Source organism: Lactuca sativa, chromosome 7 (assembly GCF_002870075.4).
Source record: "Lactuca sativa cultivar Salinas chromosome 7, Lsat_Salinas_v11, whole genome shotgun sequence".
Taxonomy (NCBI): domain Eukaryota; kingdom Viridiplantae; phylum Streptophyta; class Magnoliopsida; order Asterales; family Asteraceae; genus Lactuca; species Lactuca sativa.
This window is the reverse complement of record NC_056629.2, coordinates 46148856-46166728: the sequence shown is the minus strand read 5'-3', so window position 1 is coordinate 46166728 and position 17873 is coordinate 46148856. Positions and strand designations below refer to the sequence as shown.

The 17873-nt window shown below is 33.3% G+C and overlaps 2 protein-coding genes across 2 annotated transcripts; both read left to right on the top strand.

The window, feature by feature from the left end:
- The first annotated feature begins 3392 nt into the window (after positions 1 to 3392).
- Positions 3393 to 7604, top strand: LOC111890873 (3-oxoacyl-[acyl-carrier-protein] synthase I, chloroplastic). Its single transcript, XM_023886952.3, has 7 exons — positions 3393 to 4045; positions 5688 to 6119; positions 6344 to 6517; positions 6682 to 6795; positions 6901 to 7002; positions 7090 to 7156; positions 7339 to 7604. Exons 1-7 carry the CDS (start codon positions 3593 to 3595, stop codon positions 7404 to 7406), a joined length of 1410 nt encoding a protein of 469 aa, XP_023742720.1. The 5' UTR covers positions 3393 to 3592; the 3' UTR covers positions 7407 to 7604.
- Positions 7605 to 11106: 3502 nt separating this feature from the next.
- On the top strand, positions 11107 to 16257 carry LOC111890880 (DNA replication licensing factor MCM3). The gene is made up of 16 exons (XM_023886959.3): positions 11107 to 11267; positions 11342 to 11448; positions 11559 to 11767; positions 12319 to 12449; positions 12531 to 12769; positions 12981 to 13217; positions 13432 to 13586; positions 13668 to 13876; positions 14446 to 14611; positions 14683 to 14876; positions 14967 to 15026; positions 15113 to 15202; positions 15363 to 15547; positions 15639 to 15707; positions 15810 to 15951; positions 16041 to 16257. Exons 1-16 carry the CDS (start codon positions 11202 to 11204, stop codon positions 16098 to 16100), a joined length of 2319 nt encoding a protein of 772 aa, XP_023742727.1. The 5' UTR covers positions 11107 to 11201; the 3' UTR covers positions 16101 to 16257.
- Positions 16258 to 17873: the final 1616 nt, after the last annotated feature.

The window sequence follows — 17873 nt, the reverse complement described above, 5'->3', positions numbered from 1 at the left end:
AGTTTTGAAAGTTTTCAAAACATAAGCAAGAACATTATAGATCAAATTTACCAATTAATTAGTAATTATCTAAATATGACCTAATTCAATTTCTTGCAAGATAATCTATCAAATAATTCAAATAAATCAAGTTTATCACATAAGGAAATGATTAGCTAATTAATTTGACAATTATCTTATATTTTGGTAAGGATATCTTTTAAATTAAACAATTAATTTAACCTAATCCCTTAAAGCCCCTAGGATTCGAAATTATGGGATGGGATAATTCAAAATCTTTAATTACCGAATTTAAACATTTAAAGGATAATTACAAGATATGGCATTATCCAAATCCCTAAAATTTAGGATCTAATCTTGGGGAAGGAGGCAATTTCGAAATCCAAGGGTTGGAAAACCCTAGAATTCAAAATCTTGGAGGCTAAGGAAGGGGTTTGGGAAACCCTAGTCAAATTTCGAAAATCAGGGTTCAAGAACCCGAATTTTGAAAATTCATGCCTCCTAGGGTTTATTGGCCATAAACCCTAATATGTCAAGTTCATACATTTGTATAATGCTAATTGAAAAAAAAAAACAAATGACTCTGATAACACTGTTGGGTTTACAAACAATCCTATGTGTGCATGCAACCCTAGAGTTGGATCTATGTTTTCACTATTAGTTATACAACTTTATGAACACAAAAAGAAACCTGACATGCTACTACTATTTTCGAAATCCACATAAAAGAATATAATACATACCTTTTGTTATTATATAGTAATAACAACTAGTTCCTTGAAACTCCTTAGCTTTGAAAGCAAGTACCACAAGTGTAGTGCCTCTAATGGCTCACAAACACCAAGAGCAAGAGGATGACTTAAGAGAATAGGAGAAGCACCCAAAAACGTCTAGAAACCCTAACTCTTGGCCACGTTTTTTGTGCTTTAGGGGTCCTTAAATAGTGAGGGTATTAGGGTTATCAAACAAGGAAACCCTAATTTGACTGCTTAGGCCCCAAGCAGCCCATGGACTCCCTTCTTAAAGGCCTTGGATGATTTCTAATGGGTTTCCCCATAAAATTCGTCAACCCCTCTAATATGGAGTCCATTAGCCCAATATTCAACTATCACACAATTGGCAATTCTAGTCCCCTTTATTTAATTAATGTCTTTCAGCCACAAAAGTAATTCTTATTAATTCTTGACTATTATTAATTAAACAATATGATTTCTCTTTTAATATATTATTCATATAATATATTACTAAATCATAATTAATCCTCTTTCTCCATAAATCATCCTATCAAGTTGCTTTGGTGAAGACAACCCACAAGGACCATGCATAATCGGGTCAAGTACATACCAAAAGAGTTATGGACTTAGACACTAATCCAACAGTTATTAATTCATCGAAATGTTAGAGATTTGTCACCCCAGACTTGTCGGTCAAGTTGTTGCAAGCAGCTTAGTTGCGGGTTTGTCAGACCTGTATAGATCTATACACAAGTATCATGCTCTCTTACGGGAGATTATGGTTATATACAAGACTTTTGTAGGTACGATGATATGTACGTTGAAGACTTTGACTCACAAAATTTGATTCAACGAGTTTATGTATAGTGTAATGAAACCCTTTTTGTAAGTGGAAATATTACCTTTCCATAGTGTATAATAATTATACTTTTAAATAATTATTTGCTAGAGAGATGATGAAAGAAGTACTTACCAAAAATAACTCAAGAACAACTTGGAAGATTTTTGCTAGAGAGAATGAGAGATTTTCATGGAGAGAAAGATGAAAAATGATGAAGATGATGGTGGATAAAAGGCCTTTTGGTCGTAATTATAAAAGAGAGGGGGTGGTTAGGGTGAGTTATGAGGGGACAAGGATTAGAATAATGTTGTACTCGTCTAGAGTTGCATTATCGAGTTGTTACGTTACTAACCCTAATTAGGGTTTATAGTTGATAATTGGCAAATCGAGAGATGTACTTTGTATTCATACTTGTAAGTTGTACATTAGGAAACATTGCGTAAATCCTAAAATCCTAATGCCAGTTGAGTTGACTTGTTGACATTGTTTGACCAAATTTGACTGTTGTCACAATATAACTTAAGTTTAAATTTATTATCGTTGTTATGAACTTATAAATAATATATATATATATATATATATATATATATGTGTGTGTGTGTGTGTGTATATATATCATAAAATATAATATATAAAGTATTATTATAATATCTTTTAACTATTTACGGTACAGAGAATCTGGTTTGAAGGGCCGCATATGGTTGTTGGATTTCAAAAGTGCCATAATGACAAAATGGTACTGTCCTTCGATGTTTCATGTAAAAAATTATGTTTTTTTTGTGCATATAAATATGTTTTTACAAAAGAAATGTATACGTTACTATGAAATAGGTGTTTGTATATATATTTTTTTATAAATATATGTTTTCATACAAATGTATTTATCATAAAATAGGTGTTTGTGTACATTTATATATATATATATATATATATATATATATATATATATATATATATATATATATATAAACGGATTTGTATGTATTTATGTACTTAATAAATACATATTCTTATAAATAGATATTTCGTATATAAAAAGTTTTTATATAGAAATATAAGATTTTTATATGAAAATATGTTTTTTTTTGTATAAATATGATTTTATAAAGAAAAAACATATTCGAAACAAAATTTTGAGAAAAAAGTTGTAAAAACAGCTAAAGTTAGGATGGATTGATAACAAAATTCTAAAATTTGGGCAAAATGGGTAAATTTTGGAACAAGTTTTTAATAAAATTTAAAATATGGGCTAAAAGTGTAAATTTTGGATCAAATTTGTAATAAATTTTGAAAATTAGGCCAAAAATGTAATTTTGAAAAGCTGGATGATCCGTTGACCGGGTAAAACGGTTAAATTGAATACGATTATCGGTTTTTGGGACTTAATTGAATAAAAAAAATATAAGGACTAAATCAACTATGAAACCAATATGTAAATACTTTATTGCAGTTTTTTCGAGCATTAGATGATAATATGTTGGGTTTTTTCTGATTTCACAAATTTTAGGTAACCGGCTATGAAAGGTTTTTGTTTACAAGATATTATTTTAAGCATAATCAACAAATAAAATGGATTTATCATACAATAATAGGTTGGCTCGAGTTACTTTAAATATTAATAATAACAAATCAATATAAATAAATAAAAAAAGTCTATATAAATAAATCAAAAAATAAATTAGAAAGAGTAATCTATCGATTTCATATGTAAAAAAGTTAGCTAGTACCAAACACAAATTACCCCACACCCACATTTGGACCAATTGTGTAATTTACTCTGCAGATGAAATGAAGTCATAGTTTGATTTGTGGATACATGTGTTGGCCAACCCATTGAAAACAAGGATTTGGTAAGATCTACTACTAATTAGACACCAACATACACAAACCAGTTTTAGTAGAACTGATAGGTGTATGTATCCATCCATATATACCCCCTGTTTAAGACAATAGACATCTCCTTCAAATCGATCCAACATCACCATCTCCACAAAATCTCTTCCCTTTCTCCACAACCATGCAAGCTCAAGCTCTTCTGCAATCAACCCCACTTCGGGTCTCCCCACTTGACCCGCTTCAGAAACACTCTTTACTCACCAATGTCAAATCGCCTTCCTTCACCACACGCCGCCGCGCAGTAATTTCCGCTGTCGCCGCCGCCCCTAAACGTGAGAAGGATCCCAAGAAACGGGTCGTCATTACGGGTATGGGTTTGGTATCGGTCTTCGGGAACGATGTCGATACTTACTATGAAAAGTTGTTGGCGGGGGAGAGCGGAATCGGGTTGATAGACCGGTTCGATGCGTCCAAGTTTCCGACACGATTTGGTGGTCAGATTCGTGGGTTTAAGGCGGATGGGTATATCGACGGGAAGAATGACCGGAGGCTTGATGATTGTCTTCGCTATTGCATTGTTGCTGGTAAAAAGGCTCTTGAAGATGCTGATCTTGGTGGTGATAAACGCTCTAAGGTTTGTAGTTCTATTGAATTTCATTCGTTTTTCATGTTTGGATCTGGTTGCTATTTGGGTAATTTGAACTGCATGAGTGCAATTTATTGGATGTGTGCTGGATTTGGATGATAATAAGCTTGAAATTAGAAATGTATGATGAATTAAAGTCACTCCAATTGAATGGATGCCACATTTGCGTGATACCCAGTAAGTATAAATCGAAAACGTGAAAGATTTCATCATTTCGAAACCTTTTCTAATCGTTATTTATCTTCATATGCATATAACTCTGTACATTTTCTGATTAAATCCATTCAGGATCTGCTATTTAGATGTAACTTCAAACTAGTTGTTGTGATTTATAGTTGCGATAATTAAATTTGAGTGCTTTGGTACACCGTGTTTAATTTTCTGATCATTTAGTGTAAAAAAATCTGATTTTGTGGTTGATTCATTGTGTGCTTTTGAGGGCTTTCTGCAAATTTTACAATGTCCATAAACCTTTATACTTTTTTACAATTCAAGGTATCGATACATCAAAACTAAGAGGCTTACATATGCAATAAAATGGGAAAATAAATAGGGTTCAAACTTAAATGCAAGAAATGATAAAGCACTTTCATTGATTTGTTTATTATAGAGTCCTACTTTCATTTCTACCTATTACAACATTGCACTTTGAAAAATCTACCAAATCATAGCAATGTTATCCAAGAAATGATAAGTAGGATGCTATAATATACAGATAAATGAGAGCACCTTGTTATATAAATAATAAATTTGAAGCATACTTGATACATGTGCCTTGGGTAAAAGAGTTTGTGATGCGTGTACTAAGGAGATCATGTGTAAAGTGCACTGAATCTCTCACTTTGTTGGAAAACAATGTTGAGTGCATGATGTTCATATGACCTTCAGTAATTCTATTTATTTGTGTAAAAAATGCATGAGACATACGTAAAGGGAAAAAACAAGTATAAAGTTTACTTTACATCCCCAAAATTATTTTCATTCTGAGATGTACGGAATAAACTCCAACCTTTCCTTTTTCCAACACGTTTAGTAAATTCTCCTATTGTCAATTTGTCATTATCAAAAAGCACTCGAGACATTTTGAGATTAATTTGTACACTTTTAGGCTACATAACATTGTACTGTGTTTGTCATGTGTTCGACATGCATTGGACTAGGACTGAAACCAATGTCAATGGAACAAAAATTGTAATTTTTTGTCACATCCAAAAAGGTGGGACAAGGACACGCTCTCAATCTCTCGTTTGTGAAAAAGACAAAAACGCCCTCCGTATCCTCATCGTTATAAAAAGCCCTAGAAAGCTTGTCCTGTCCCGTCCAGTCCGCATAACAAATGCAGCCTAGGCTGCATTTGTTACATGGCACTTGACTGGATGGGACATGACAAACTTTCTAGGGCTTTTTATAACGATGAGGATACGGAGGGCGTTTTTGTCTTTTTCACAAACGAGAGATTGAGAGCGTGTCCTTGTCCCACCTTTTTGGATGTGACAAAAAATTACAATTTTTGTTCCATTGACATCGGTTTCAGTCCTAGTCCTATGCATGCCAAACACAGTACAATCTGTCATATGTAACAATACATTATTTCTTGATTATTCTTTAATCGATATTTTTTTTTTTGCAGATCGATAAAGAACGTGCCGGTGTGCTTGTGGGAACAGGAATGGGAGGTCTCACAGTGTTTTCCGATGGTGTCAAGTCTCTGATAGAGAAAGGTCATAGAAAAATCACGCCTTTTTTCATTCCATATGCAATAACAAACATGGGGTCCGCATTGTTAGCTATTGATTTGGGGTTTATGGGGCCCAACTATTCAATTTCAACCGCTTGTGCTACCTCTAATTACTGCTTCCACGCGGCGGCAAATCACATCCGGCGAGGGGAGGCGGACATGATGATTGCTGGCGGCACCGAGGCGGCAATTATTCCGATTGGATTAGGAGGTTTTGTGGCGTGTAGGGCTTTGTCTCAGAGAAATGATGATCCTCAAACTGCTTCAAGGCCATGGGATCAAGATAGAGACGGGTTTGTGATGGGAGAAGGTGCTGGTGTTTTGGTAAGTTTTGTACCTGTTTTTATAATACGGGTCAAAACGGGTCGGGTCGGTTTGGGTTGACTTTTCGTTGTTTTCTTTTGTCCCTCCGATTTTACGAGTGGGTCTGTCAGTGTTAGATTCAGACTGTTTGATACCACACTTAGAAGACTGTGTTACTCAGTCAGATCTGACTCAATCAATCAATCAAACAGTTAATAAGAATATATATATATTTTTTTTTGAAGGTGATGGAGAGTTTGGAACATGCAATGAAAAGAGATGCACCAATACTTGCAGAATATTTGGGAGGAGCAATAAATTGTGATGCTTATCATATGACTGATCCACGTTCAGATGGACTTGGTGTTTCTTCTTGTATTCAAAGCAGTTTGATGGATGCTGGTGTGTCTGCAGAAGAGGTACTTAAACTTTTTTTTTTTTTTTTTTTTATTTTTTATTTTTTATAATTTGATTGTTTTATAGGTTATATGCGTATTTATGCAACAATGTCATTCATCAAAATACAAAACATTTTATATACTGTATAATTGTATACTTTTTATATACTTGTTTGTAATTACAGGTAAACTACATCAATGCACATGCAACATCAACATTGGTTGGTGATCTTGCTGAGGTAAATGCTGTAAAAAAGGTATTCAAGAAAACTGAAGGCATCAAAATGAATGCAACCAAGGTAAACCCCAAATCCCAAATCTTTTTCCATTAATTGTTGTCTTAATAAATAAATAAATGTTGCTTATATTTAAAAAAAAAATCTTAATTGGTTTATGTTTCACAGTCTATGATAGGACACTGCTTAGGTGCAGCTGGTGGTCTTGAAGCCATTGCTACAGTCAAAGCCATTCAGACAGGGTGGCTCCATCCTTCCATAAACCAATTTGTATGCTCTTCATTTTTTTTATAATTTTTTTAAAAATAATTTTACAATTATTTTTAATTTTTTTAATCTTGTGTTTTTGTAACGTAGAACCCGGAGCCCGCAGTCGAATTTGACACCGTTGCAAATATAAAACAGCAACACGAAATCAACGTTGGTGAGTTTGAATTTTTTTCATTTTGGAATCCTGTGGGCCCCATTTGTCAGACTGACTGAGACTGATGTCAATGAGACAAGAATTGCAATTTTTTTTGTCCTTACCCGAGAAGGTGCAAAAGACATCGTAGTATTGTTGTATTTGGTTGACTGATTGATTAAAATGTTATTGTAAATGTGCAGCGATTTCGAATTCGTTTGGTTTTGGTGGACACAATTCAGTTGTAGCATTCTCTGCTTTCAAGCCTTGATATTGATTGGTGGAAAAAGTTAGGGTTTATAAAGAGAGACTTGTTGTTTAATGTTTGTTTGGCGATTTTAGTCGTGTTACTTAGAGGTGAGTCGTGATTGAGTAAGTACATTTTGAAATTTAGAGGCACTAGCATTTTGCATTGCGTTCATGAACATGTATCTTCTGTATTATTTGGTAAATTACATCTTTCTCCTCCTCCTCCTCCTCCTCTCTCTCTCTCTCTCTCTCTCTCTCTCTCTCTCTCTCTCTCTCTCTCTCACACACACACACACACAGACACTTGTTTTTGTCGATTTTTTGATGACAATTCATATTTAAAAGGTTTATACTAAAAAATTATAATTTTCAGTATTTACAAGTAATTCAAGTATCGAATGCTATTGAATATATATATATATATATATATATATATATATATATATATATATATATATATATATATATATATATATATATATATATATATATATATATATATATTCATAATAATAATATAGTATCATTTTAAAAGAGACAATTGGATTGATATATGTTTGAATATGTTTTCTATGACTTTTGATCACTGCTAAGATGAATTTATGAATCATTGATATATGTTTAAACATGTCAAATATATTTGGGCTCATGTTATTCTGCTAGTACTATATTTATGAAGTTATTTTTCCTCGAACAATCAATTTTTTTTTTTTTTTTTCAAAAGAGAATTGATTATGCGACCTTCATGATTAACGAGAGTGAATAATTTTTAAATACAAGTCAAACTAGCATTTTGTTAATATTTATATATTGTTTCAACAGTTACTTTTCCTATTAAAATATGAATCATTTTTAGTTTTATACATAATGTAACCAATTTGATATGCATAATTTTGTATCATTTTTAGTTTTATACATAATGTAACCAATTTGATATGCATAATTTTGTAAGTGTGGCGAACTGAGTGACTTGAGTAGTTATTTATTATATAGATAAAACCGAATTGATCAATTGGACAATTTGGATGAAACTATTATTTGGATTGGTTTTTAGCAAAACCGACTAACAATTTATTTTTTTGTTCTTTTTAATATATATCTTTAATAGTTTATAAATTTACTAAATTATTCTTTTAGCATATTAAAAATTTTCATATTTTATAATACTTTAATATGTACTTATAAAAATCTTGTCTATAAAATAGTACACTAAAATATATTTTTCTTGATCATTATCTATAAATTTTAATTCACAACTAACCAAACAATATTTTTTAATTTATATTATAGAGTAAGTTAATAGTAAAGTTATATAGTTATTAAAATGCCTTAATTTTTGAAAATCGAATTGTAAAAAACTGATCCAACCGAATTATAATTTGGCTGGATCGGATCGGATTTGAATTTACTTTAGAGTATTTGGATCTACGTTTTGAAAACCGAAATTAATTTAGATTAACTTGATCAGATCAGATTAAATTAATCGATCCAAACGAACACCCCTAACTTGAGTAAGAAGATCAAACAAGGTTGACGTTAAGATGGATAACTTTTAATATGGGTCAAAGTGGCTTTATTCACCCACAAATCGTGTGTTCTTTAATTTTTTTTTTTTTGGATTTAATAATAGTAAATCTATTTTCTTTTATAAAACAATTCGGATTGCTGTAAAAAGTAAGGGTGTAAGTGAACCGAACTATTCGTTAGTTACTCAGGATTGACTTGTTAAAAGGTCAACTTGAGATCAAATTAAAAGAGTCCGAACCGAGTTCGAGCCTAAATATGAGGCTCGTTTATTAAATGAGCTCAAGCTGAGCTTCAATCAGTGAGCCCGCGAGCCTATATATAATATACTTTATTATTATTTTTTTTATATATTAAAATAAAAAATATAAGGAATTAATGATTTAGGGTATTAGTAAACGATTTTTTTTAACAGTTTTGAACCGAGCTTAAGTTTATTTAGGCTCATCAGACAATAAACGAGCTAATCTCAAGCCCGAGCCGAGCCTGTATAATTCTTCATGAGCTCGAGTCAAGCTTCATAGAGTAAAGCTCGAGCCGAGCTCAAGCTTAAGCCCCTCATAACTTAACTAAGCCCAAGCCGAACCTGATCAAACTCGGGTTCGGCTCGGATCGTTTACGCCTCTAGTAAAAAGTAAAAAGAAAAATGAAAGTAACTTACCGGATATATTATTATGTACAAAATTTCTAAAGAGAGTTTATGATTTTGGGTATCATTTGTTATGTAGTAAATGAAGAGAGAATAAAATGGAACATCAAAGGTTGAATGAAAAAAATATTGTCCTGTTGTCACGAAGAAATAATCTGAAGCATTGCAAATACAATTCTTTCCCAGTGTTTTGTCTTTTCGTTACTTCTAGAAATAGAATGATATTTACTATATTTATAAATTAATTTTTTCATACAGTCTTCAATAAATATATATTTTTTTAAAGTTTCAAAACTTTATTTTCTTAAATAAAAATACTTTCTTTAGTATAGTTATATTTTAAGATTTCACAAGTGTCTAGTTCTTTTTATTCCGTAACTTTTTTAGAGCATATATAATTACTTCTTAACAATTTGTAAAACATATAACTTGAATTTTGAACGACTAAAATATATTTTATATGCAGGTTAGTAAACAATTTATCTTTATTTATTCAAAAATTATTTATATAAAATGATATTCATTTTATTTATTTATCAATTTTATTTTATTTAGTTTTTATTTCATAATAATAATTAAATGTTTTTTTTAATAAATTTCAACAATTTCAATTAAACAACAAGTTCAATTGTCATCGTACAATGAATGAGATGACAAACGGACAACAAGCTGTGCCGTTAAGCCTTTTTGAATGGTAAAACTAATTCTTTTAAAGACTACATCCGAAGATCTAGGGGATATAACATTACTATGCATGATTTGTTGTACTCTTTTAAGAAGCTTTACCGCATATGGTGCGAGGAAACCAAACGTATCAAATGCAAATGGTATGAAGACGTGTTGATTTTTCATGCACGATCTCTCATGTTTGGTGACTTTGCTTGTGGCTGCTTTTAAAGCAGCATGTCCCGCTGTGAAACCCCCATCCCTCATGCCCACGAGAGGGGATACCCCTGTAAGATCGACACATGCGTGTTTCCCTCCGACCCATCCAAAAATCAAAATGTCAGCCAGTCTGAGGGTTGACTTTCCTTCTGTCGGATCAGTCAAGAAATTAACAGGTGCCTCTTTCTTAGCAGAAACCCCGGCACACTTAAATATGTCAAACAAAACATCTCTAACCATATCGTGCCTGTATTTGAACCCCAGAGTTCTTTACAGTGAACTGTGTGCTCTCCAAAAGAGTCCAAACATGCCTTGCGACACACATGACATATTCAAACTAACCAAATATGACAATCAAATATAATGATTCATTCTATTTTAATAATTTCATTCTATAGATGTTAAAGTAAAATTGGCAAAAGGACCAAATCTGAAATAGAGAAAAATGGATGGATTGGGCTTGTTCTGAAAAAATGAATAAACTATAGGGACCAAATGGACCATTAGTGTAACTTAATTTTGGGCTTTGGCCTGGACTTGTTCCCTACTTTACAGTTAAATTACAGATCTTTATTGGGCCCGGGGGTCTATTACGTTTACGCGGGACTATCATTATTTTCCCGCCAGAATACTTCACTAACACTTCTGCTCTTCCCGCCTAAACAACACAGCACATTTAGGGCAAAGTTTCACCTCTCTTCCTCTCTGCAGCTCTTCGTCGTTCTCAGATCATTCTCTCTCTCCAATCGAGCAAACGAAATGGACATCAGCGAAGAACAAAGGGCTTCCAACAAAAAAGCTTTCAGCGAATTGTTCGACACAAACGTAATATACTTACTCTTGTTTTTGTCGATGAATTTGTTGTGAGTGTTTATTTACACTTGCGTTGTTGTTAACAGGATAGTTTAGATGAAGATATCAGGAGCATGATCCAGAACAAGCGTCACCGTTTGATTTTTCAGCTTTCTCACCTCTTTCAACGTGGAGCCGAGGATTTGGCTCGAAGGTATAAATCATTTCACGAATATACATATTGAATTGAAATTATAGTACATCGTATGCATATTTACTCTTTTATGAATCTGAATGTGATCTATGGATTGTGTTATAAATTAGGCTGCTTCATACCCCTAGCGAATACATCCAGTCGTTGTCGGATTTCATAACTGAACGAACACGGAGCATTGATCCGAAGTTTCTTAAGGAAGGGGAGCAAGTATTGGTAGGATTTGATGGACCATTTGTTTCGAGGAAGGTTACGCCCAGAGATCTGCTTTCTGAGTTTATTGGTTCAATGGTTAAAGTCGAGGGGATTATTACCAAATGTAAGTTTTCAATGATCTGCTTTTCATGATTTCATGCTTCTAATGGGATGATTCGATATTCATGATGAGCTCAATAGCATATTAGTTTGTATCAAATCATTACCATCTATCCCCCAAAATTCTACATTTTGGGCCAGTTAGGTTAACCTAAAGCTTCCTTATCATATTATTGACTATCAATGCACACCTTTTAGTGGTTTTTGAGTCATTAAAAATCGACAATTGGTTTAATAAATTTGTTAGAATTAGGAGTCTAACTTTTTTTGGGGCACAAAGAGAGTAGTTAAAAAAATCTGCAATTTCAAACATTAACATTTTTCTGTCACCAGGAAGCCCAAATCTGCTATTGAGCCAGTTACTCTGGCTGTTATCTTTGTTTTGGTAGAAGTAGGGTGAGCTATTATGACTTGTAGCATATGAACATGGTTTCTGTTGATGATAAAACATTACATAATGAGACTCTTTTTTGGTTTAGGGTTCTTCAAATACTCCATGCTCTTTGTGAGTTATGACTATGCACATCTGATTTACTTTTTACTTTTTTTTTCTAGGTTCTCTTGTAAGGCCAAAAGTTGTTAAAAGTGTTCATTATTGCCCTTCAACTACTCAATTCACATCCCGTGAGTATCGAGACATTACTTCCACCATGGGTTTGCCAACAGGCTCTGTATATCCAACCAGGGTAAATCCACATCCTCTGTAATATCTCACATTTCACAAATATAACAGAAACCAAATATCTAATATATATTCTTTTTTGCAGGATGATAATGGCAATCTGTTAGTAACTGAATACGGGCTATGCAGTTACAAAGATCATCAGACATTATCTATGCAAGAGGTGCCTGAAAATTCTGCCCCTGGTCAACTACCAAGAACAGTTGATGTCATTGCAGAAGATGACCTTGTGGACTCATGCAAGCCTGGAGATCGTGTGGCAATTGTTGGAATATACAAAGCTATTCCAGGAAAAAGCCAGGGGAGTGTCAATGGAGTTTTCAGGTTAAATTACAAAAAAGCCCTTCAAAATATTAATCTTTATGCTGTTATTTATAAACTAATTGAACAGATTTGGTACCATTTATCTATCTTGTTATTGATAAAATTAAATGTTTCTATGTTTTTCTACTTTCTGTTGTGGCAAATTACAAAAATACCCTTAAACAGTATTGTTTTTTGGAGGGCTAACTGGGAATTTTGATTTGATATCTAGGACTGTGCTTATAGCAAACAATGTTTCTCTGCTGAACAAAGAGGCAAATGCTCCAGTGTACAGCTCTGATGACATAAAAAAAATTAAGCAGATAGCTGAGAGGGATGATACATTTGAACTGCTTTCAAGATCACTTGCACCTTCGATTTATGGGCATGCATGGATAAAGAAAGCAGTTATTTTACTGATGCTTAGTGGTACAGAAAAGAATCTCAAGAATGGGACTCATTTAAGAGGGTGAGTTGTCAATTACCTTTTGTGGTCTTTATTCTCCATTTTCTTTAAGGAATGGAATTGTTCATTTCATTTCTTTCTTTCTGATGGAATGGAATTGACTATTCTTGAAAGAATGTGATTCCATCCATTTTATCAACTTTCATATCACAATGGAATAAAAAGAAAAGATTATAAAATAATCAAATTTACTTAAACCTTTTTATGTGATTTACAGTGACATTAACATGATGATGGTGGGTGATCCTTCTGTTGCCAAGTCACAGCTTCTGAGAGCTATTATGAACATTGCTCCTCTAGCAATATCAACCACAGGTCGTGGTTCTTCTGGGGTTGGATTGACTGCAGCAGTTACTTCTGATCAAGAAACTGGTAACATATTCTTGATAAACCCAAAAACACAAAAAAAAAATCAGGTTTTTTAATTTTATTGTGTTGTTTTGAAATTTATAGGAGAAAGAAGGCTGGAAGCTGGTGCAATGGTTCTTGCAGACAGAGGTGTGATCTGTATTGATGAGTTTGACAAAATGAACGATCAAGATCGTGTAGCAATACATGAAGTTATGGAACAGCAAACTGTAACAATAGCAAAAGCTGGTATTCATGCATCTTTGAATGCTCGATGCAGTGTGGTAGCAGCTGCCAATCCCATCTATGGAACAGTAAGTACTAAGTACACTTCTTGATGAGGGTATTTTTGTCTTTTTTATGCTCCATTGACAGTTAGGGACTCAATTAAGTACACATTATGACAAGGGCATTTTCTTTTTTTGCAAGTACCTTTATTAGTGGGACAAAAAAAATCCAATTTTTAGACCATTGAGAAGGGCATTTTTGTCTTTCTCACAAATACCTTTCTGGCTCGGATAAAAAATCCAATTTTTGTTTCGTTTATAGTTTGGGTCTCAATTAAGTACACATCCAGTTTTTAGACCGTTGACAAATGGGGTCTCAGTAAAGGGCAGTTTTGTCTTTTTCACAAATACCCTTCTGGGTCGGATAAAAAATCGAAATTTTGTTTCATTGATGGTTAGGGTTTCAATCAAGTACTGAGTACACATTATGACAAGGGCATTTGTCTTTTTCACAAACTACTTTTCTGGGTGTGGCAAAAAATCCAATTTTTATACCATTGACAAATGGCGTCTCAGTAAAGTCCACTTCACAACAAGGACATTTTCGTCTTTTTCAGAAATACCTTACTGTGTTAATTGATCTTGATTGATTGCAGTATGACCGGTCAATTACTCCAACAAAGAATATCGGACTTCCTGATTCCTTGTTGTCACGTTTTGATTTGCTGTTTATTGTGTTGGATCAAATGGATCCTGTTATTGATAGACGCATTTCTGATCATGTCTTGCGTATGCATCGTTTTCGATCTGCCACTGATGGAGGTAACAATAAAAATAAAAGATAGTGCGTTTGTTATATTTTGTTAAAAATTGATCAAAACATGGTTGTTTAGGTGATGATGTGGCGTCAATGTATGGAAGAGAGGATGAAGTTGAGGTCGATGGCTCTATCTTTGTGGAGTACAACAGGATGCTACATGGGAAAACAAAAGGAAAGAAACTTAAAGATGAAGCTTTGAAGATCAAATTTCTCAAGAAGTACATTCATTACGCAAAACACAGGATTCAGCCAGATCTTACTGATGAGGTATTTTTAATTTTTTTCTTTTAAAAATTGTTCTTCATATATATGCTTATACTTATGCTTGTGTTAATGATGAGATATTTTCTTGTTTAGGCATCTGAGCAAATTGCAACTGCATATGCTGAACTCAGAAACAGCCATGGCAATAGCAGAGTTAGTATTAACTATTAACACTCATCTACCTAATATGTTTAATTATCCATATTGATTTTTGATTTTTATTTTTTATTTTTTTATAGACTGGAGGAACCCTTCCGATAACTGCCAGAACCCTAGAGACAATAATTCGTCTCTCTACAGCACATGCCAAACTTAAATTAAGCAAACAGGTATGTGTATTGAACACTCTAAACCCTAAACCCTAAATCTCAAATGGATTTAGGGTTTAGGTTCTTATACCAGTCGTGTGCGCTAGATTAGGGTTTACCTAAAGAATAACCTTTTGTTTCATGTTTTTAAATCATGGATCGTTTTTTTTTTTTTTTTTAGATTCTGAAATCCGACGTGGATGCTGCATTGAAAGTTCTCAACTTTGCTATTTATCATCAAGAGTTGACTGACATGGAAGATCGTAGGCAGCATGAAGAAAGTCAAAAAGCTGACAATGATGGAGATAATAATAACAATGGTAGTGTCAGAAGAAAAAGAAAGCCAGATGCTACTACTCAAACAGGGTAAGTGGATAATTTATAAAAACACTTTTTTTTTTTTTTTTTTTTTTTCTTACAGAAAATAAAAATCCTTGTGTGTGTGTGTTTTTTTCAGGACTGAAACTGAACCAATGGATGTCGATGAACCTCCAGTGGGACAAGAACAAACTACCTCAGCTGAGAGGTGTGTAGTTTTCTTTTTTCTTTTTTTTTTTTTTGGAAATTAAAACTTATTATTTTATCAAAAGGTCAATACTGTAATTTCCTACTTCTTTTGTGGTTGTAGGATTGCTGCATTTAGGTCTGCATTTGAGCAGCATCGACATGAAAAGCGGTTTGAGCAAATAACAATAACAGAAATTGAGCAGGTGGTTAACATTCGGGCAGCTGTACCTTACTCAAGGGCAGAGATAATCTCCCTTTTAGAGGTATTAATTAATTAATTTATTATTATTATTAGTATTATTGGTTTTTGTAAAATGTCAAAAATCTAAAAATGGGAGTTACTTTGATGCAGAGTTGGCGGGATGAAGGGAGTGTAATGATAGTCGATGATGTTGTTTATCCAACGTATTGAAGTGAGAGGATTATGTTTGTTTTTGTTATGGTATTTAATTACTGAGTGTTTTATTATCAACACAAGTGTTGTGTAACTTTAAGACACCTCATGTGAAGTTAACATCTAGTTTAAGTTACTTTTCAGATAGTTCTTATGCATTATTTTCCCCTTTAAAGTTGGTTATGGTATTCTCTTTTGGCAACAAATGAATCACAGATAATAAGTTAATAACATACCTATGCTTCCAAAAAAAAAATTCCTTGTATAAGGAAGTTTTACAAGAAGTCACTACTTGAAGACTATAAAAAGGAGTAGAATAAAACTAGTATCACACTAATGATTTGGTATTAACAAGACAAATGCAAAGTATTTGTGTTGTCAAATGATTTTGTGGAAAAATAGGTGAAAAAATGTTTCCCAAGTGATGACAAATGATGTTACAAGTTATAAGGTTTTTGGTGAGACGATGAAAGAAAGGAAGATGCTTCTTTTAACACTTTGTGCTGTTGAATTTATTTGATGTTTAAGGACTTTGATTTTGTTTTTGAAGAGCATAAGGTGACTTTAACAAAGAAAAGAAAGTTACCAAACTTCATTTATGAGAGGCCAAAGTTGTCTTTTATGTTGAAAGAGTTTACTATGGGGAAGGAACCCATAAGCTATGGCCACTTAAATTTACAACTACCCATTTTACACTTGGTTGTCTGCAGAAGCAAATAGGTGCATTGATCTTAATGTCCATGTCTGAAAGTTGACTGACTTGTAACTTCGCAAGATTTATAATACGGAAGAATTTTGGGGCTCTAAATATAGGCATTTTGAGATTTTGGGCATGAGTTTTTATGTGTCTCAAGGCCGAAATTCTATAACATCCTAAAATGCATCTTTTGTAACAACCGAATTTTGGGGATAAATTAAAATTTATTAACTTAAATAATTATAATTAATTTAAAGTAATTATTTGATTTGCCCTTATTTACACATTTAGTTTATGCCATTATCTTAATATATTAAGCAGAAATGTTATATTAAAGATAAAATATACTTAATATGCTTTGAATTGGATAGATACAGAAAAATTCGTAGCTGATGAGCAAAAGGAAAAGATTAGGACAAGAATGGACTTGAGTAAATAGATAAAGATCAAAACTTGCCGAAAATCAAGAATACGCGACACAATTATTTTTATGCCACGACCAAGCCTCAAAAGTCGAGTACAGCGCCGAAACATCGCAAACCGCGACATGACTATGTACCTTTCGCGACGAGACGATGGTGAATTTCAAAAGTCTATAAATAGATGCCCTCTTTCATTCCAAATGATTATGCAATTAGACACCAACTTGGGAGACAAGTTGTACTATGAAAAATCAAAGTTTAGAAGAGTTTTGAAGCTGAGGAACAAAATTGGAGTATTGTTTTGAAGATCCAAGTGTGGAATCATCGATTAATCATTCAGTTTGCTTTAGTATAATGTTGTAACACCCCGACTCGCAGGTATAAATTTAAAGTTTATATTCATATTTCTGGACCTACTCGACAATGTGGTTGCCCCAACTCATCATGTAGAAGCGAGCTGGCCCGCGTGATTTAATGAGCCTACTCGACGAGTTGGGCGACCCCAACTCGACGAGTAGAGGTTGTGCATGGAAACCCTAAATTTTAGGGTTTGCACCCTATTTAAAGAGCTTATGGGCCGTTTCTAGCCTCCCTCATCGTCATTACAGCCAGAGGAAATCCTAGATCGAGTCCTAAACCCCCCTTGTGTGTGTTGAGAGCTTGAAAGGTGTT

Coding starts and splice junctions, on each gene's coding strand:
- LOC111890873 (XM_023886952.3), top strand. CDS start 3,593: ATGCAAGCTCAAGCTCTTCTGCAATCAACCCCACTTCGGGTCTCCCCA. Junction 6,518..6,681: donor CTGGTGTGTCTGCAGAAGAG/GTACTTAAACTT, acceptor TTGTAATTACAG/GTAAACTACATCAATGCACA. Junction 7,003..7,089: donor ATCCTTCCATAAACCAATTT/GTATGCTCTTCA, acceptor TTTGTAACGTAG/AACCCGGAGCCCGCAGTCGA.
- LOC111890880 (XM_023886959.3), top strand. CDS start 11,202: ATGGACATCAGCGAAGAACAAAGGGCTTCCAACAAAAAAGCTTTCAGC. Junction 11,268..11,341: donor GCGAATTGTTCGACACAAAC/GTAATATACTTA, acceptor TGTTGTTAACAG/GATAGTTTAGATGAAGATAT. Junction 11,768..12,318: donor CGAGGGGATTATTACCAAAT/GTAAGTTTTCAA, acceptor TTTTTTTTCTAG/GTTCTCTTGTAAGGCCAAAA.